This window comes from Notothenia rossii (genome assembly GCF_949606895.1).
Source record: "Notothenia rossii genome assembly, chromosome: 4".
Classification (NCBI taxonomy): domain Eukaryota; kingdom Metazoa; phylum Chordata; class Actinopteri; order Perciformes; family Nototheniidae; genus Notothenia; species Notothenia rossii.
Window position 1 is genome coordinate 10,086,669 of NC_136902.1, and position 21,272 is coordinate 10,107,940.

Consider the following 21,272-nt stretch of genomic DNA (forward strand, 5'->3'; position numbering starts at 1 on the left):
TTTTCCAACCTCTGCAGATAAATGATATGTAATGTAATAATGTAAGTCTAAGTGTTATATTAGTTCCTGGGTTATCAAGAGGGAAGGCGTTGGAGTTTTTCTCTGAGTCATGGAAAAGGTCCAGAGGATATATTAACACTGATTTGTATCTTTAATATTTTATTTTTTGTATGCATGCTTTAGGTAACATTAAGCTGTCTATGGCTCTTTTCTGCTGTAACAATGTACATTTCCCCTCTGTGGGACTAATAAAGGTATTCTGATTCTGATTCTGATTGTCTTGTGTTTGTGATTGTCTTGTGTTTGTGATGCAGCCCTGACTCACCGGTGATGGAGAACTGGGTGGAGGCGTACCCCAGAGGGATGAACTTCTCCTTGCTGCGGTAGTGGTAGATCACGATGTCCATTGTGTACGAGCCCAGTGGGATGTCGTCTGTGTCGATGGTGAGGGAGGAGGAGGCGCCGTCCGCCACCTGCCAGTAGTGACCTGCACATCCAGAGGGAGAGGCCTCTTCACTGATAATATCTAATTAATTGTATTTCATTCATCTAATAGTACCACACTTTTGGCATGATGCTTTCGGGGTCAGTTGCTGCTTGACAAAATATCTAAATGCTAACATGAGTTTACATGTAAATGGATGGATCTTACAATATAGATTTTTATCCAGTTGTATTTCTATGTAAATATTGCTAATTTTTTTTCTATATTTTGTATTATTTTTAATATTTTTTGCTGTTATAATGGTTTTCTTAAAATAGTTCTCTATCTGTGTTTTTTTAAATGTATGTTTTACTTTTATGTATGCACCATGAAGTCAAATTCCTCGTACGTGTCAACCAGTTTCTGATTCTGATTATACTTTACTACAAACATTATTAAACTAAACCTGCCTACACGGACACACTGTAAAACAAAAAAAATTAAGATTAATTAACTTTACTGCATTCTTAATTGTACCCTACTCTACAAGTTAAATATGTATACTTTACTTTACTGCATACATATTTCAACTTTACTTTTCTTCATAAATAACTGTATTGCACTTTACAACATAAATATTTAAAGTGTAATTTAAAACGTAATAAAAAGATAGTGTTATTACTTACTTAATATCTGTACTGCATAAACATTTAAATTTGACTTCAGTGCAAAAACATATGTATTTCTTCACTTTACCTAATACATATCAACATAGAGCTGCTTTGCTTGTTTGTTGTATTAGGATAACTTTGTGTTTTTATTTACCCGTATTTCTACTTACTTTTATATTGTTGCACTATAATGTTTGTGTACCTTTTTTATATAACTGCTTACGCCTCAAGTTAAAGCCTCTCTTAAATCTCCCTCTTCTTTGTATAATAACTTTGAAGCCTTTAATCACAGAACTGAAAATAAAGGATTGTTTTTTTCAAACATTTCTTCCTGTTGGGTAAATGAAGTGACATAATCTGATCATATGAAAAGACTTAACGATAATCTAGCCTGGCTCATACTCCAGGTCACGTGGTCCGACACACTCTGTGACCCTCAGAGAAGTTTGTGATGTGTTTTCATAAAAGACGACGACTCCACTCACCCCATGTTTTCCAGACGAACACATAGGCCGGCTTCTTGTCCTTCTTGAAGGGCGTCCCGTCAGGGAACACCGACTCCAGGTCTGAGCTCTGACCCGGGTACACCGGCTCAGACTCAACGTACTTAGTTCCTGCAGGAGAAGGTAATTAGATTTAAAAGCACAAGTTTACAACAAAACAATTCAAAGTGCTTTACTTAAACCACAAGTATTTACTCATTAAGGTAACGTGTAAATATGTCTCTGAACAAATATGTATACAAACACAGTTAAGATTGTACAAATTAGATAACAGCAAAAAAGGAATAATCACAAATTAAATTAATATTATTTAGTGTAATTGTGTCTATTTTGATCACCATGCCTGGAGGAGATAATTGTTTGCATATTTTTTGCAAGTAGCTAATTTCCATCTGCTGTCTCAAAGTAGGTACACATAACAAACAACAAACCCTGAAAACATTACTCATCTCCCTGTGAAGCACTTTTTTATTTATATATTTCATTACTATTACCACTAAACTCAAGGCACAGCTGAGACTGATGGGATTGTTATTTCTTTGTATGCATTTGCCCATAAAACAAAGTATTATATTTCTACTTGACGATTGCGCTTACATTTTACTTCAATTAATCTAATAGCTGTTGAGACATTTCACAGAAAATCATAAATCTTAACCTCATGGTGGTGCTGGAAGAATCAGACAAAGGATCACTAAAGTCCTCAGGGTGCATCCTCTGGGGATCATGAATATATCCACCAAATGTTATTGCAATCCATCCAATAGTTGTTGAGATATCTCAGTAAGGACAACCATGCTGCTTTGATGGTGTGTGTGTGTATGTGTGTGTGTGTGTGTGTGTGTGTGTGTGTGTGTGTGTGTGTGTGTGTGTGTGTGTGTGTGTGTGTGTGTGTGTGTGTGTGTGTGTGTGTGTGTGTGTGTGTGTGTGTGTGTGTGTGTGTGTGTGTGTGTGTGTGTGTGTGTGTGTGTGTGTGTGTTACCGTTGATAATGCAGTCTTCGGCCCAGACGACGTCTCCGTCAGGCTGCACCTTCTGGGTGTGCGGGAACTCCAGGTCGATGGTGAAAGTGACTTTAGCTGCAGTCAGTGTCGGGGAATCGTTCCCAACATTAAAAGTCACTTTTCCACCTGACGAAGAACACAGGAAACACTGAGCAATAAACACAAAATGTGAAAGTCTGTGTCGCCAAATATGTTGACATTTTGTTTGTTTTCAGAGGTGTAAAGGAGGAACTGTCACTATCTAACTACTAACTAATGTCACTATCTTACAAAAAGGCCCTTTGTATGTTCTTTAAAAATATGTATAAAGAAAAGAAAATATGAGCATTTGAAAGAGATTGTGCAAACATCAGACGTACCTTTCCAGGAGTCTTTGTACCGGGCGTCTCCATCCTTCCAGATTGGGTACATCTTATTGTTCCATGATGGATAACGAGTGAAGCGATTTCTGGGCTCTGAAATATCCAAAATACAAACATTGAAAACACAATTTGATCACGTCTCTGTTCATTTCATTTACCAGTAATGTGTCAACTTTTATTTGATATAACTCTGTAATTTGGTACTAATTATAGGGAAAATAGAGATAGTTTTCCACGTTCTTTTATATACTATTGCAGATATTTATTAAAATGCATTCTTAAAAGCCTTCAGTGCATGATTGAAATTATTGGTTTTAAAGTTTTACAAACTCAGTTGTTCGAATATTTGACGAAAGGTGGATGTGAAGCCTAAACTAGTTTTATTATGCAATAATATAATTCTCTTGTTCCTCCAATCCCTCTCATGTGACGCTCAGCTGAGTGTGTGCATGCTTTTTCTTTTATAACCACAGATTAACAAAACCACACGGCTGGATTTGGATCAAACACAATGTAAGATAACAAAGAACAACAGAGTCTCAGTTAATCAAACTACTTATTAATGTTATTATGAATTAAGCCTGTATTATTATAATTTCGAAATAAATAATTTCTTCTTTTCTTTCCTCTCGAGATTCAACTTCATGAGTTTTCCATTCTTCATGACTGCACTGTTAACTGGTGACTTTTAAAATTAAAATAAAATCATATTTTCATTGTAAGATTTTGCACGAGCAGCTGAAAACACCTCTTCAACTTATTTCACAAAATTACAAGTCTTATTTTTATCAATTATATTCCCTAGATCGACCTCTTCAGGGTCAGCGTGGAGAGGAGGAATTAATATGACAACGGCTAACAACTCCTTTAATGCACACTTGAGCTTGTTTTTAATGCGTTAAGACAGATTGGAAAGAATGCTGAACTTTTAACGTATAAAGGATTAAGATAAATGATCTTAACGGTGCTTTGCTTAACAAAGGTCACATTCTTTCACTCAGACTCATGCATGGTTGCATAAAAAGGTCATGGGAAACCACCTCAGATCTTATAGAAAATGTGAAGGTTAAACTAAAACGCTGAGCTACTATCAGTGGGCCAATTTAATGTAAGTTTAATAAACTCATTAAATCAAGACAAAGCCATACATCTATTTTAACAGCCTATTTAGGACTACTGTTATATAATATGATATAAAGGGCTTTTTTTTAGTGCCTAAATACTGCACTTACATTCAGATGATTTCTTTAAGTATTTTGATTTCATGCAATGTTAAGTGTTTTCAATTTATACTTTACATTTTACTTTAACATCGCTTTACATCAGAAGTCAATATTGTACTTTTTATTTCACTACATTTATTTGGCAGCTGCAGAGTTTACTTCATTTTGACATTGAAATCATTTGATCATCCGATATATGATGCTCAATAACCAACAATATATGCATGTAGAAGTTCAAATGAGGTCAACAGTTAAATTCTGCTTGCACATTAATGCATCAGCAATAATAATGCAGCATCATAATATCATGACGCCACACTCACAGGGGCCAGTTTCCAAAAGCATGAGCAATTTTACCTCATGATGATATTTAATTTCCCGAATAATACTTCCATTGCATTTTGACTGCAGGCTTTTATTTCACCTTATCAATGGGCTAATCCCACTTTATCGATAGGTTCATTTATATTTTAAATGTGCACTCTTTCTACTATTCTAATATTACATTACATTACATGTCACTTGTTAGACGCTTTTATCCAAAGCGACTAACATACATTCAGTACTGTGGGCAATCCCCACTGGAGCCATTCTGGGGAGAAGTGTCTTGCTCAGGGACACAACGAGTGCAGTGGGACTCGAACTTGCAATCACCTGATTCAAAGTTCATCACATTACCCCATTGAGCTACAGCCTCATTATATCATATCTAATGCAGTAATAATGCCACTTCTATCTTTACTAAAATATGTAAATAGAAGGACTAATATGAGATAATGTTGACGTTTTCCAATTTTGAGTATATAATATTATTTATTGTCTGTTTATTGTTTGTTGAATTGTATGGAACAAGCTGTAATAATCTGCACTGAACACAAATTCCACCAATTTGGCTGTGTGGTCATTAAAGATTCTATTCTAATCTAATCTAAAACTCTGAGTTACAGTGAACAAATGTCATTTAAATGCTGTTGATGATCCACAGCTCCTCTGGGGTCTCCCATGAATAAAACATACTCACTTTGAAGTGTTGATATTAAAGGTAGCGGGTGTGTTTTCTGTACTCACTTGCCACAGTGTGAGAAGCCACAGCCAGAAACACCAACAACACCACAGACGTCCGCATGGTTGGAGCACCTCCTCGGAAAGAAATATCCCTTTTGTGAGGACGTCCTAACTGAAAATCAGGCTTTATAAAGCGCGGCAGAGTGTTAGAAGAAGAAACGCCTCCTTCCTCCTGCAGATCTCCTCCAATCAGAGGTGAGGGGCTCCTGGTAAAAAGACCCTACAGGGATTACAGTCGTACGTAGAGTAGAGTAAGAGCCACATAATCACGTAAGAAATTCCTCAGGTCATTTCTGCATAGAAACAGGTTGGATCACAAGACCTGCTCAAGTGTGAATGAACAAGACGAAGAAATAACTTTCTAATAAATAATCTGCGAACATGAGCTTAATTAGCAGTGAAATGTGACTATGAGTTAAGTAGTCTACTGTTTATACCTAAAGATATTGTGCTGTTTACGTTATTTATTTACCGGCTGATATATAAAAGATAATATATGAGCCTTTTTATAGATTTAATTACAGATGGGTTGAATCTACTTTAACTACTTTATTTATATAAGTAAAGTCCATTAAGACCAGTTACAATATTTAAATGCTGCTTATGCATCAATATAAATTATCTACTAGTTTAAAATTCTCTAAAAGTTCACTTTCCTGTTTCTTGACTTTACTTTAAAGTTAACCTATTATGCAAAATCCACCTTTTCATGTGTTCTATACATCAACATGTGTCCCCTCTGTGGAAAGAGATTCTGAAAGTTTCAGGAAAAAAGATTGTCTCACTTTTTGCCCTGATCCATTTATATAAAAACCTGTCTGAAAATGAGCTGATCAGATTTTGGCCACTTTATGATGTCATAACGATTTTTTTGGCTTGTGTAACCATTAGCCAATCAGCAACCAACGTAACCCCCCCCCCCCCCCCCCCTCCACCTTATCACCTGAATCTGCACCATTGTGTTCTTTTTAACCAAATATCTCTCAGAGGGGCGTGGGGACGGGCTCCTTATTTTCCTCTAAAGTAACAGACAGAGGGTGTTTCTCAATGTCGAGGAAAGCTGCTGCAGAGCCACTATTTCAAGCATACTACGTCATCGAGTGCCGCCGAAGGACTGTTCCAATGTCCAGTATACTTGGAATTCTACCGAGCCCGGCGTACTTCGTAGTGAGAAATTTTGAGGCTGCACATGTGTAGACTCCGCGGTCTTAAAATCCCCACAATGCTTTGCGTACGGACCAATTTCCCCAAATCTATGGCGGAAAATGTAAGGCGGGGCCTCTCATGTGACGCACACCTGCACACTTGCTAGCCTGTTCCACTCTTCGTTTTCCGAATGCCAGGAAGGATTCTTGCCTCGCTTCTGGAGCAAGTGACTCGGAAGACATGTCCTACCAAGCAACCATCCTCGACATTGAGAAAAACCCAGAGAATCAGCACTTTTGAAACCGGGCTGAAGCAGAGGGGATTATGGGATGCTGCAATGATCTGTTTGGTATTTGGAGCCAAACACTTCAGAGACATGTTTTGTAGATATCTGAGAACTATAATATATTGATCAAAAGCAGTATAATAGGGGACCTTTAAGTATTTTGAAGGAAATTATTTTAAATGATTAATGTTTGAATTCTCTATTCCCATTTTTGTTTTTTCCACCACTTCTTACACTGAAGTGTGGTTATATCTGTAATAGTCAATTACATTTTTACAAAACACCAGATGCAATTACTATTTTTCTCATGCTCTTTTTAGTTCAATTGCCTCCCTCACGATAAATAATGTGTTTTTGTATCATACCTTCATACAAATGAAAATATAAAAAGTGTCGGGAATAAAAATAAACGTGAAAGTTTAAAGCTCAGAGCAATACAAAATGATCTTATTTAAATCATGAGGGTAACAGTTTTGTGAATATTTGGGTCTTAGGTGACTAAACACGTGTTTCCCAATACAATATGAATAGTCATATAAATCTCTGCCGAAAATCAGCTGACCTATTTTGGGTTCCACGTCCAATTACTCCTTATTATGTGCGGATTTATTCTGAAAATCACGTAGCTACTGGTGAGGATAAACCCATTAACTCTAAAAGTACTTTACACTCTTAGAAGTTCTATTAGCTGATATAAAACGAGAAGATGTGATAAAAAAAGTATAATTTCTGGGTCAATAGAACAATAGGTCACACAGTTTGCACCGAGAGGCTGTGCATTGAGGAAAAAGAGAGGAGGAATGCAGCCGTAATGAGGATTACTGAAGCACTTGTGACTCCCTAAATTCATCCGGATTTGTCTTTATATCCCCCAAGAACTGTTCAGTGACTTTGTTGCAAGTTTTTTTGTCTCCATATCATGTGTCAAACTGCGACAACTGTTTAAACCTCTCCTTTTTTCTTTTTAAACAATGTCAGCATTCACAGCAAATCCTGTTTCATCACGAACCCTTTAACTCCCTTCAGGCCTCAACATGTATGTGCAAACCCCAGACTATGAATGAAACACGACGGCTCAATAATGCGATTCATATGCTGCACAAATTCCACCTGGCTAACGTCTATGAGTCTTGATTTGATTAGTATTGCGGATTTATAAAACAAACAGAGGTTAGGCAACAACAACAGAAATTAATGTGTTGATAAGAAGTGTAAAAGGTTCGTTTTTCAAGTGTTTTTTTTTACCTACACCAGGGCTGGCCAACCAGTCAGAGGTAAAGAGCCAATCATGTTATTGCATTACTGCAAAGAGGCACATCATACACACAGGCACACACGCCTCTCTCTCTCTCTCTCTCTCTCCATCTGTCTTTTGCTCTCAGCACTTCTGTGTGCTCCCTCACTCTCTTCCTCTATGTGCCCCTCTTTATCTCTCACACATACAAAATGAAAATCTAAAAATGTACAATAATTGACACACACACCCTCTCACATACAGAAACACCTCCGCTCAGCCAGATTTCCTATAAATGTCACAGTCAAAATATTGACAGAAATTGTCTTAAACCTCTACTACCAGTATTAAGACCAGAGGCCAGTTATTGTCAACAATTAATATTGTGTCTCACACACAAACTCTCAGTTCTAAACATTTGGAAAAAAGTTGTTGTCTTACTATGCATGTTGATGCTTCTTTGAAACGTGCAGAGGATGTGGAAGGGGCTCAAATGCATGAAAGGGCATATTTGTGATTTTTGTTAATAATTTAATAAAAATATGCCTGGACTTTTTTCTCCCTGTCTGTAGTGCCCCCCTAACACTGCCTTTGGACCCCCTGTGGCCCCCCTGAAAATGAAAAAAAAAAAAAGGTTTATGATTAAACGATGTTTTGGCTGACGGAATAGGCGTAACTAACGCTATTTTTCTTTCTAGTCGGACCCATTAGAGCAAGGGTCTCCAACACGTCGATCGCGAGCTACCGGTAGCTCGCAAGCCCTCAATAAGTAGCTCGCCAAGCAAATCCAAAATGTAAAAAAGACACACAAAAAAAAGGAAATGTAATTAAGAGAATCTACCCTATGCATAAACAAAACCTCAATCTTAGCGAACTTTATCTACTTACTACAACTCTATATATATCCAACACCCCTCCCCACCCCACAATGAATATCGACCAATCACGTTCTTGCAACAGTTTAAAAGGGGAGTGATTAGTAAAATATGCATAAATAAAAAGAAAGAATGCTAACAATAGGTAACATAAGATAAGAATAAACAAGTTTAAATGATTTGTTATTGGTTGTGATCATATTCTAAAGATGTTTGGATTATTGAAAAGTCTACAGCTCCCTTTCATATGAGTGTTGAGAGCTGTATCCATAAATTCATTTTGTGCTCAAAGTGCACCAGATTGATGCATTTAACTTCAACATTTAAACAAAATATTTCCCGGGAGTGCATGCCCCCGGACCCCCAGAGAGGATGTGAGGTCCACCCCAAAATAAAGCAGGTTAAAATAATTAAATTGCACACATTTTCTTTTAGTAAACACTGAAAACGGGTCCCACAGACCGAAACAGCACACAAAGTATAATGTTAAAATGTGCTAAATATATACACTGCAAAAAACTAAAAAAAGAGAACTAAAAGTAGCTCACTACTTGTTTTATTTTTTGAAAGTAGCTCTCATCCTAAAAAAGGTGGGAGAACCCTGCATTAGAGCGCACAAACTGTAACTATAATTATCTGAAATAAATATGTGGAAAGAAACAAATACCAATAACTGTATTGAATTGTTTTCTTATGCGCAATTACTTCATACTGTCTTTGTCTTTTTCGTCCCGCATTTATTGTGCCCCCCTCAGAATATAACTGGCCCCAGCCTGGCCCCCCCAGTCAAATTGGTCTAGAACCGCCACTGCTCCTCACATGACATCTCAACTTGTACCTAACCCTCTGACTGACAGAAGCTCTGCTGACAGAGATGCACTTTCTCTCTTGTTTATTTCTTTACCACGAATCACCAAATTCGGGAGTCCTTCTGTGTCAGTTTCCAGCTTTCCGGGAGCAGGCCTTCTCACATACACACATACAACTGCAGGTTGATACCGTTTTCATTTGACAACATTATATTGAGTTATTACGGTTTTATCTGAGTTATATTTCTGCCGATCGGAAGTAGATCTCTCCCTTCACTGTCACATCGCGAGAGCAGTAAAGCCCGCCTCCAGTTCTGCAGGATCTGCCTTTTGATTGGCTGAAGCACTTCTTTGTTGAAAACTCTGTGTAACGATTGGGCTGGAACTTGTGTGTTGTTAACTCTTTGTGAATTAGGATACATATAAGCAAAATGGTCAAACAGCTTCAACCGTTATGCTGTTGCACAATTGCTGACTTCAGTTTATCCTCCCTCTCTCTCTTATCTTCCCTCTCTCTCTTATCCTCCCTCCACCTCTTCCTCTTGCTGCTGTCTATATATCCATTGTTGTTGTATAAAGTTCTTACATGAAGCCTTTTTCTAGTGCTTACATCCTGATTGCTGAGTCAACAATATGCAGTTTGGTGTTTACGGTCATGTGGCATGTGTATTTGTTGCTTGGTTCATGTGTGTAGCATTTTTAATGGCAGTGTTTTGAAAATGGCAAACAAGTTAAAATGTCAGATTTCTGTGTCTTACTTAGTGAACCGTGTGCAGTGTTTTGCAAAAAGTGCCAAGCTGAACTGCAAACTGGGTGCAGAGCTGAAAGTGTGTTTAGAGTTTTGGATATTTTAGCTGAGGTTTTGCTCTTTGAGTGTGAGATTAAATAATTATGCTTTATGTGAGATGTGTGTGTTAGCAACTGAAAAAAACTGGAACTGGACATTTTATGATCAAACTCATTTTATTAATATCAAAGTACCTCATTTGTTAGTGGATTTTGGAAACAACCATAACATTTAGTCTGTGAAAATACACATCATTATAAATGTATCTTCTTTTTTCCAGAGCAGGGAGAATAAAATATCTACAATGAAAGAAGCTCATGAGAAGATGTTAAAGCACATCCCATCATGTTTGATTGACAGCTGATCTCTGTGCAGTGAAGACATGAACAATCAGCTCTCAGCAACAATGATGGACACACAATGAGTTTAAGAAGTAAAAGAGTTCCTCAAATGACTTCAGGCTATTTCAGTTTACAGAACTCAGCTGTGGTTCCATGAGGATGATAAAGCCAAACTCCAGCATGTAGCGGCTGAGTGAATGTGGTCTGCACTCTGTGGAGGAGAGTCATGGTTTCAGAGACGCTGTAGAAGGACAGAATACCTGCTCTGTGATCCAGGTACACTCCTACTCTGGAGGACCGAGGACCTGAGACGTGAGTGTGGATTCTGTTGTAACGAAATAAATAACTGTTTTCCTCACAATCTAAGGTCCAAGATTTGTCATTGTCTCCAAATAAACTTTCATCCCCCCACCACCCTGCTCTGATGATATTCTTGTATGCGACTGCTACAGAAACTCCTCCCCCTCTCCACTCCACCTCCCAGTAACAACGTCCAGTCAGACTCTCTCTACTCAGGACCTGAGGATAAACAGTGAATCTGTCTGGGTGACTAGAATAAGACTGTTGTTGTTTCATGAATGTTGCTTTTCTGCTCCCCTCAGATAATACCAGCTGTGTGTGTGCTGTGTTTGGATCCAGTGTGATCTCCTGTGAATGTTTTAAGAACCCAGCTATGGTGGTGGGCTCTGCTGCTGGCAGTAAAACATCCACTTCAGTCGGTGAGACGTTGGTCCATTCCTCTCTCAGGACGTCCTGTAGTTTGTCTCTGACTGCTGACAGGGCCTCCGTCACGTCCTCAAAGCAGCTCAGAGGACGGATGTTGATGCTGGAGGAGTGTGTAGGTTCACTGAGGGCTGGCAGTGAGGAGGGGTAGCTGAGCAGAAACTGGTTGTGGTCCTCTGTGTGAGACAGCAGCTTGAGCTCAGCGTCTCTCCTCTTCAGCTCAGAGATCTCCTGCTCCAGCTTCTCCTGGAGCTCTCTGACTCGACTCACTTCTCTCTTCTGCTCAGATCTGAGCTGCTGCTTCACATCAGAGCTTCTTTTCTCCATGAGACGGATCAGCTCAGTGAACGTCTTCTCACTGTCCTCCACTGCTTTATCAGCAGAGCCATTGACGGCCTCCACCTCCTGCTGAAGCAGCTTCACCTCCTTCTCTCCGTCCTGGATTCTCTGCTGGATGTTCTGTCGACTCCCCTCCAGCTCTCTCTGCCTCTCAGTCCTCTCTGCTGCAGCTGAAACCGTGTCGTGGCCTTTGTGTTCGTCCACAGAGCAGAGAGAACAGATACTCTGCTGATCAGTGCGGCAGAACATCTTCTTCACCTCGTTGTGACGAGAGCAGATGTTCTCCTGGAGCTTCTTGGAGGGCTCCACCAGCTTGTGTTTTTTAAAGACAGGTAATTCATAATGAGGCTGGAGGTGTTGGTCACAATAAGAGGCCAGACACACGAAGCAGGACTTACAGGCTCTCAGTTTCCTCCCAGTGCAGACATCACAAGCCACATCTCCAGCTCCAGCATAGCAGAGATCAGCAGGAGCAGGTGGGGGTCCAGTCTTCTTCAGCTCCTCCACTAAAGCTGCTATGATGGTGTTTTTCAGCAGGACAGGCCTCGGTGTGAAGCTCTGCCTGCACTGAGGGCAGCTGTGGATCTTCTTCTCATCCTCTCCATCCCAGAAGCCTTTAATGCACTTCATGCAGTAGCTGTGTCCACAGGTAGTCGTCACCGGATCCTTCAGTAGATCCAGACACACCGGACAAGACAAGATTTCCCGGTCCAGCTGAACTCCTTTCTGCGCCATTTCAGCTCTCAGTGAGAGCGAGTGTGTGAGTTTCACTTCCTGAGAACTGAAACTATGAGCTGTGATCTGAACAACATGTGTGGGCGGTGAATTTGGCCTATCAGCTCTTGTACTTTACGTTTTGGTTACACCCATCCTCCTCTGTGTGGATCTAAAGGGGAGGAACCAGGACATACAGAGTGGAGCTGGCTGTGTCTGAGAGCAGGAAGAAGAGGGAGGGCTCATCAATCTCTGACTCATTCCAGGAGGAGGAGCAGACACTCTGAACTGTTTCCTCATTCACAAACAGAGCCTCGCTTACAACCCGCTCTTCATTTGAAAACAGTCTTCAACTGAAAAATATTTCCTGTCCCCTCAAACTTTTGTAGCAGACAGCTCCGAACTACTAGTAAAGGTAGCACGTTACAGTTTCAGTTGCTAACACACACACATCTCACATAAAGCATAATTATTTAAACTCTCACTCAAAGAGCAAAACCTCAGCTCAAATCTCCAAAACTCTAAACAGACTTTGAGCTCTGCACCCAGTTTGCAGTTCAGCTCGGCACTTTTTGCAAAACAATGCACACGGTTCACTAACTAAGACACAGACATCTGAAAAATGTACTTGTTTGCCATTTTCAAAACACTGCCATTAAAAATGCTACACACATGAACCAACTAACAAATACACATGCCACATGACCGTAAACACCAAACTGCTTTATTGTTGAATCAGCAATCAGGATGTAAGCACTAGAAAAAGGCTTCATGTAAGAACTTTATAAAAAACAACAATGGATATATGGACAGCAGCAAGAGGAGGGGGTAGAGGGAGGATAAGAGAGAGAGGGAGGATAAGAGAGAGGATGAACTGAAGTCAGTTGAAGAGTTACAGTTTTTTTAAATTCCTAAAACAAATGTTTTGCTCATTTTGTCAAAACCCTTAACACAATTCACAAAACCACACACCCAAAGTGCAAAACACCTCATACATCTTGCAAAATGAAGCACTGCACCACATAAACACTTACCAAAACCAAACTTCTGCACCAAATGGCACACACTTCACTTATAGTACACGACCAGAGCTGGCCCGACCCATTAAGCGACATAAGCGGCCGCTTAGGGCCCCTCAGCCACTAAGGGCCCCCAAGCAATAACAAAAAAATATGAAAAAAAAGAAATTACCTCAGTACACCGTCGCCGTGATAAGTATTTTTAATTAATTTTGTTAATATGCCTAGATTACCTACTATTATTTTGTCAAACAATGTTTTTAATTTGTGCATTTCATTTTCTATGTTCTCCCCAGAACAGAATATATTTATATCATCAGCAAGCAAAACTAGCCTCAGTAAATTGGATACTCTACAGATGTCATTGATGTACAGTATAAACAATTTAGGACCCAACACTGACCCCTGGGGGACACCACAAGCAATGTCCAAACATGAAGAACAGTCATTTCCCATCTTTACATACTGCTGTCTATTGCTTAAATAGCTTTTAATCCAGTCTAAAACTATACCCCTGATACCATACCTTTCTAATTTATATAATAGGATGTCATGGTTGATTGTGTCAAAAGCTTTTTTAATATCTATAAAAATCCCTACTGCATATTTGTTGTGTTCAAGGGCATCTGTGATATCCTCAATTGATTTCATAATTGCCAGTGATGTTGATCTGTTTGATCTAAATCCGTATTGACTGTCCGTGATTAATTTGTGCTTGTCTATGAATGTGTCCAGTCTGTTGTTACAGTTTTTCTGATACATAAAGCACAATTATGTTAACTGACACTCAAAGAGCAAAACATCGGCTCAAATCTCCAAACTCTAAACACGTTTTCAGCTTTTCACACAATTTGCAAATCACCATTACACTTTTTGCAAACCACTGCACACGTTTCTCCACGTAAGACACAGGAATCTGACATAAAGTCACGTGTTAGCTCATACATAACACTGATATTCAAAATGCCTCACACATGGACCAATGATCAAGAAACACGTTCCACCTGACCAAACACCTGATAGCATAATTGTTGGCTCATCAATCAGGATGTTAGCACTATAAAAAGACCGCAGGTGAGTACTTTCTTACAGCAACAATGGAAGCCAACATGGAAGCAAGAGGAAGAGGAAGAGCTGGGCTGAGAGTGAGAGGAGGAAGAATGAGAGGTAGAGGTAGAGCTGGAGGGAGAGGACGTTCAGAGGGTTCAGCCTAATCTAAGACGATTTACTGTTGCTTCTGTAATCCGGACACTTAGACTTGAAAACAGGTTAGTTACCAGTTTTTAGCTCTGCATAATTCATGATATATCAGTGCTTATATCTGTTGTGTGAAACGTATTTACTTCATTACTGTAATTGAATTGTTGGCATACTATAACTGTACAAAAATCCTGCACAATTTACTGTGGTCGACTTATTAGTATGCAACACAGACACTGACCAACCACTATATCTTTGTTGGTTATTTGAAGGACTGAGAAACAAAGAGATGCAGGTGGAAGGCTAAGGATTTTCAATGAGGCACAGGAAGCAGCAGTTACAAACTGGGTTTTGGAAAACAATGCATCACACTTAGAGAGATCTGAGGCATAGTAACTATGTGCTGAGATGCATGTTGCACAATGTTATTTTTGAATAAAATGTGATTTTTTTTCAACAACTAAATTGTATTTCTTAATTTCCTGTATTTCTGTATACTCAAGCAATCTTTCTCTGCAGAAACCTCTATGCACAGAGCATAGCCCATAAAGATGAAAGTGCTTTAGATGATGCTCAGCAGTCTGTAGTTGGGTGGTCAAACAATCTAGTATTATGAATGAAGTGTGTTATATTTGGTGCAAAAGTTTGCATTTGGTAAGTGTTTATGTAGTTTTGAGTGCAGTTATTCATTTAGCAGGAGAAATGAGGTGTTTTGCACTTTGGGTGTGTGGTTTTGTGAATTGTGTTTAGTGTTCTGAGAAACTGAGCAATTAAAAAAAAAACGTTTGTTAGCAATCGAGAAAAACTGTAAATACTTTTTCTAGTATTTTTGAGAATTGGGGAAGTAAAGAGATAGGTCTGTAGTTCATGAAGTGATGCTTGTTCCCAGTTTTGTATACAGGTATGACTTTAGCTATTTTCATTTTGTTTGGACAAGTACCGGTTTGGAATGACAGGTTACAGATGTACGTTAATGGTTTAGAAATCCCCCCAATGACCATTTTTACTAATGTCATATCAATATCATTATAATCAGTATTATTTTTACATTTTTGAACAATATTTAATATCTCTCTTTCATCAACTGGTGTAATGAACATTGAGCAGGGATTTCTCTCCAAAACATCGTCTTGATGTTCCCCAGTTGTCCCTGGATCAGGGATTTTTTCCTCCAAATCGGGTCCAACATTCACAAGGAATTGATGGAAGTTGTTAGCTACATTATTTACATTATACTTTTCGTTATAGTTATCATTAAAATACTCAGGATATCCTTTTTGTTTCGACTTATTTCTTACAATACTGTTAAGTATATCCCATATTCCTTTAATATTGCTTTTGTTTTTATCTATTAATTCCTTATAATAGTCTTTCTTGCTTGTTCTTATAATATTAGTCATCTTATTTGTATATTATATATTATATTGTTTAATGAATTCCCTATAGAGTGTATTTTTCTTTTTGCAGGCATTTTGTAATCCCTTTGTGATCCATGGACAATGAATATATTTTTGTTTTCTGCTGTATTCTTTAATTGGGCAATTTTTGTCATATAATGACCTAAATATCCTTAGAAAGGTTTCATAAGCAGTATCAATGTCTCTTTCTTGGTAAAGTGTGTCCCAATTCTGTTCCAGCAATTCATTTTTCAGTGCGGTGATGGATTCCTCTGATCGCATCCGTCTGTATCCTTTTTCTTTGTCAGGCTTATTTTTCCTGTGGTTGCTATCATAGACTGTGAACACTGGCAAGTGATCACTGATATCATTGATTAATACGCCACTTACTGTGTGGTTTTCAATGTCATTGTTAAATATATTATCTATTAGGGTGGCACAATGGGATGTCACTCTACTGGGTCTAGTTATTTTCGGAAATAGGCTCAGACTATACTTTGTATTAATAAATTCATCAGTAGTTGTGTGCTTGTTAGGATTAAGCAGGTTAATATTAAAATCTCCACATATGAAGATAGCTTTGTTATTTATTTTAGAAAACATACCCTCCATCCAATTTGTGAAAGTGTCAATGCTTGACCCTGGCCACTCTCAAAGTCATGTATTATATTATTGAATCAATAATATAATACATTAACCGTGCTTTACATGAACCTCATCATGACACTAGAGAGGACGGCAGGATTGTAATTTCCCTTGTTCAGTGAATGCAACAGAGGCAAGACACCAGACCAACCTGAGAGTTGAATGGAAATAAACATCTGTCTTATTGGCTGACCGGTACCTATCCTGTGAGCTTTGACAATGTTTAAAATAAACTGTCAGTAAGACTCAGAGTTTTTGAAGATGGACATAAGAACATTTTTTCTTAAAAAAGACGAAAATTCTCAAGTGGTGGCTCACACAACAACCCCAGAGCCACCACTTGAGCCAACAAGGTATGTAAATGTCAGTAAACTTCCAAATTATGCGAACATGTAAGCAAAGCATAAATTACAGCTACGTTGACGTTACTTTGAATCGCAGGGGAAGCTAAACCGTTAGCAAGTAGCTATAGCTAGCCAGATATATTAAATAAACACTATGTCATACAATCTAAATGTAATCTTTTTTAGCGTTACCTGGTGATTTCAAAGAAAGCTCTCTGGGAAATGTTGACTTACTGTTCGACATGAAGCTAGAAGCTACCTTACAGTACACAGTTGATCCGGAGTCCTGTCAGTTAAAGTGTTTCATAGTTAGCTTAGCTAAGCATCAACCTAGCACTGAAATATATGGATGTTATGTGATAGTATTTCTGAGAAAAAGTCAGTTGAAATGGTGGCATGCCACTGCTTTACGTATAAACAACATGTTTGAACGTATTTGCAGCACTAAATGTGGCTGTTTGGCCACTGACGTTGCCATAACAACACCTGAATTTAAAAGTGCAACCCCTTTTTGTGACAGATTTTTGCATGAAATTATAATTCTTCCTTATGATATTCCTATTGACAGCTAGTTTCTATGTGAACTTTATGAGATGGACAGCCAGATAGAATAAATGATAAACAGATATGAAATACTATATGACAAAACAAGAATACAGTTTAAAAGGGGAGTGATTTGTAAAATATCCATAAATAAAAATCTGTTTACAGTTCTGTTTCATATGGGTGTTGAGAGATGTATCCATAGATCTCTTAATTTTGCTTGAATCCCCAGACCCCACTACAGGAGGTTAGGTCCACTGTGTTTACATGCTTATTTATACAATATGTGTGCTTATGCTAACATAAGACAAAAGTTCGTTCCGTGTAGTGAGAACGTGCTAGAGGGAGAGGGGCCCCCAAGCCAAACCTCGTTTAGGGCCCCCAAAAGTCTAGGGCCGGCCCTGTACACGACTCTTTGTCCCACCAACTACACACTGTGGTGCTTTATCTAAAGCACACTCATCTTTTATGGTGATCTGTCTGTAGAGAATTCTGCATATAAAGATTATTCAAATCTACACAAATATGTGCAGAAACACAAATATACTGTTGTTATACTTTTATCTTTCTCCCAAACTAATTGGTGCAACATTCCTGCACAAAACATAATTATAGTTGTGAACACAAATGATGCCTGTGTCAAATACAGTGAATGGAAATGAAAACTTTGAGGAAAAATAAATACAGATAATCTTTTTAGAAAAAACAGAGGAGAAAAAAATACTTAGTCTGCATTTTACCACCTCACTGGGTCTGACCTCAGCTCCTTTATCAAGATGCAGAAGAAGCATCACCTGTAGCCTGACGGTCAAACGGCTTCAACCGTTAGGCTGCAAATAACTCTTCATCTGACGTCAGTACATGTTTATTTGTTGCTTGGTTCATGTGTGTAGCATTTTTAATGGCAGTGTTTTGAAAATGGCAAACAAGGGAATATGTCAGATTTCTGTGTATTACTTAGAGAACTGTGAGCAGTGTTTTGCAAAAAGTGCCAAGCTGAACTGCAAACTGGGTGCAGAGCTGAAAGTGTGTTTAGAGTTTGGGAGATGTTAGTTGAGGTTTTGCTCTTTGAGTGTGAGTTTAAATAATTATGCTTTATGTGAGATGTGTGTGTTTTAGCAACTGAAAAAAACTGGAACTGGACATTTTCTGATCAAACACATTTTATTAACATCAAAGTATCTCATTTGTCAGTGGATTTTGGAAACAACAATACCATTTAGTCTGTGAAAATACACGTCATTATAAATGTATCTTCTTTTTTCCAGAGCAGTGAGAATAAAATATCTACAATGAAAGAAGCTCTGCTGCTTTCTCTCTTAAGACTCAGGCATTCAAAGAGAAATCACTCAATATAAATGCATCAATGGAAATATTCAACAAATATTTAGAGCAAACTTTACATTTTCATGCAGAGAAATATGAGTTGAGGTTAACAGAAATCCTCCTGAGCAGTGACAGCCTCCATGGCTACACAGACGCAGGAAGGAGCGCCGCCTGAAGAAACTCCAACATCTACAGAACAACTCATGAGAAGATGTTAAAGCACATCCCATCATGTTTGATTGACAGCTGATCTCTGTGCATTGAAGACATGAACAATCAGCTCTCAGCAACAATGATGGACACACAATGAGTTTAAGAAGTAGAAGAGTTCCTCAAATGACTTCAGGCTATTTCAGTTTACAGAACTCAGCTGTGGCTCCATTACCATAACCAAGCATAACTCCAGCATGTAGCGGCTGAGTGAATGTGGTCTGCACTCTGTGGAGGAGGCTCATGGTTTCAGAGACGCTGTAGAAGGACAGAACACCTGCTCTGTGATCCAGGTACACTCCTACTCTGGAGGACGGAGGACCTGAGACGGGAGTTTTGATATGGTTGTAATGAAATGAATAACTGTTTTGGTCACAATCTAAGGTCCAAGATTTGTCATTGCATCCAAATAAACATTCAGTCCCCCACCCTGCTCTGGTGATATTCTTGTATGCGACTGCTACAGAAACTCCTCCCCCTCTCCACTCCACCTCCCAGTAACAACGTCCAGTCAGATTCTCTCTACTCAGGGCCTGAGGATAATCAGTGAATATATCTGGGTGACTAGAATAAGACTGTTCTTGTTCCAGGTATGTTGATTTTCTGCTCCCCTCAGATAATACCAGCAGTGTGTTTGCTGTGTTTGGATCCAGAGTGATCTCCTGTGAATATTTTAAGAACCCAGCTCTGGTGGTGGGCTCTGCTGCTGACAGTAAAACATCCACTTCAGTCGGTGAGACGTTGGTCCATTCCTCTCTCAGGACGTCCTGTAGTTTGTCTCTGACTGCTGACAGGGCCGCCGTCACGTCCTCAAAGCAGCTCAGAGGACGGATGTTGATGCTGGAGGAGTGTGCAGGTTCACTGAGGGCTGGCAGTGAGGAGGGGTAGCTGTGCAGAAACTGGTTGTGGTCCTCTGTGTGAGACAGCAGCTTGAGCTCAGCGTCTCTGCTCTTCAGCTCAGAGATCTCCTGCTCCAGCTTCTCCTTGAGCTCTCTGACTCGACTCACTTCTCTCTTCTGCTCGGATCTGAGCTGCTGCTTCACATCAGAGCTTCTTTTCTCCATGAGACAGATCAGCTCAGTGAACGTCTTCTCACTGTCCTCCACTGCTTTATCAGCAGAGCCATTGACGGCCTCCACCTCCTGCTGAAGCAGCTTCACCTTCTTCTCTCCGTCCTGGATTCTCTGCTGGATGTTTAGTCGACTCCCCTCCAGCTCTCTCTGCCTCTCAGTCCTCTCTGCTGCAGCTGACACTGTGTCGTGGCCTTTGTGTTCGTCCACAGAGCAGAGATAACAGATACACTGCTGATCAGTGCGGCAGAACATCTTCATCACCTCGTCGTGACGAAAGCAGATGTTCTCCTGGAGCTTCTTGGAGGGCTCCACCAGCTTGTGTTTTTTAAAGACAGGTAATTCATAATGAGGCTGGAGGTGTTGGTCACAATAAGAGGCCAGACACACGAGGCAGGACTTACAGGCTCTCAGTTTCCTCCCAGTGCAGACATCACAAGCCACATCTCCAGCTCCAGCATAGCAGAGATCAGCAGGAGCAGGTGGGGGTCCAGTCTTCTTCAGCTCCTCCACTAAAGCTGCTAACATGGTGTTTTTCAGCAGGACAGGCCTCGGTGTGAAGCTCTGCCTGCACTGAGGGCAGCTGTGGACCCTCTTCTCATCCTCTCCATCCCAGAAGCCTTTAATGCACTTCATGCAGTAGCTGTGTCCACAGGAAGTCGTCACCGGATCCTTCAGTAGATCCAGACACACCGGACAAGATAAGATTTCCCGGTCCAGCTGAACTCCTTTCTGCGCCATTTCAGCTCTCAGTGGGAGCGAGTGTGTGAGTTTCACTTCCTGAGAACTGAAAATATGAGCTGTGATCTGAACAACATGTGTGTGGGCGGTGAATTTGGCCTATCAGCTCTTGTACTTTACGTTTTGGTTACACCCATCCTCCTCTGTGTGGATCTAAAGGGGAGGAACCAGGACATACAGAGTGGAGCTGGCTGTGTCTGAGAGCAGGAAGAAGAGGGAGGGCTCATCAATCTCTGACTCATTCCAGGAGGAGGAGCAGACACTCTGAACTG

The 21,272-nt window shown here is 39.6% G+C and overlaps 3 protein-coding genes across 3 annotated transcripts in view; all 3 read right to left on the bottom strand.

Moving 5' to 3' along the window:
- The window catches only part of pmelb (premelanosome protein b), an 11,148-nt gene extending 5,765 nt beyond the window's left edge, over positions 1–5,383 (bottom strand). Inside the window, exons 1-5 of the mRNA XM_079679387.1 lie at positions 5,255–5,383; positions 2,961–3,056; positions 2,581–2,727; positions 1,581–1,709; positions 326–487 (exon numbers count right to left, since the gene is read on the bottom strand). Coding sequence (XP_079535513.1) covers positions 326–487; positions 1,581–1,709; positions 2,581–2,727; positions 2,961–3,056; positions 5,255–5,312 — 592 coding nt within the window. The 5' untranslated portion in view covers positions 5,313–5,383. The remainder of the gene's footprint in view (positions 1–325; positions 488–1,580; positions 1,710–2,580; positions 2,728–2,960; positions 3,057–5,254) is intronic.
- Positions 5,384–10,545: 5,162 nt separating this feature from the next.
- Positions 10,546–13,297, bottom strand: LOC307035927 (E3 ubiquitin/ISG15 ligase TRIM25-like). The gene has a single exon (XM_079675794.1). The coding sequence runs from the start codon at positions 12,524–12,526 to the stop codon at positions 10,850–10,852; it is 1,677 nt and encodes a 558-aa protein (XP_079531920.1). The 5' UTR covers positions 12,527–13,297; the 3' UTR covers positions 10,546–10,849.
- A 5,507-nt stretch (positions 13,298–18,804) lies between these two features.
- On the bottom strand, positions 18,805–21,045 carry LOC307035928 (tripartite motif-containing protein 16-like). The gene has a single exon (XM_079675795.1). The coding sequence runs from the start codon at positions 20,998–21,000 to the stop codon at positions 19,327–19,329; it is 1,674 nt and encodes a 557-aa protein (XP_079531921.1). The 5' UTR covers positions 21,001–21,045; the 3' UTR covers positions 18,805–19,326.
- Between the last annotated feature and the right edge of the window lie 227 nt (positions 21,046–21,272).

Coding starts and splice junctions, on each gene's coding strand:
- LOC307035927 (XM_079675794.1), bottom strand. CDS start 12,526: ATGGCGCAGAAAGGAGTTCAGCTGGACCGGGAAATCTTGTCTTGTCCG.
- LOC307035928 (XM_079675795.1), bottom strand. CDS start 21,000: ATGGCGCAGAAAGGAGTTCAGCTGGACCGGGAAATCTTATCTTGTCCG.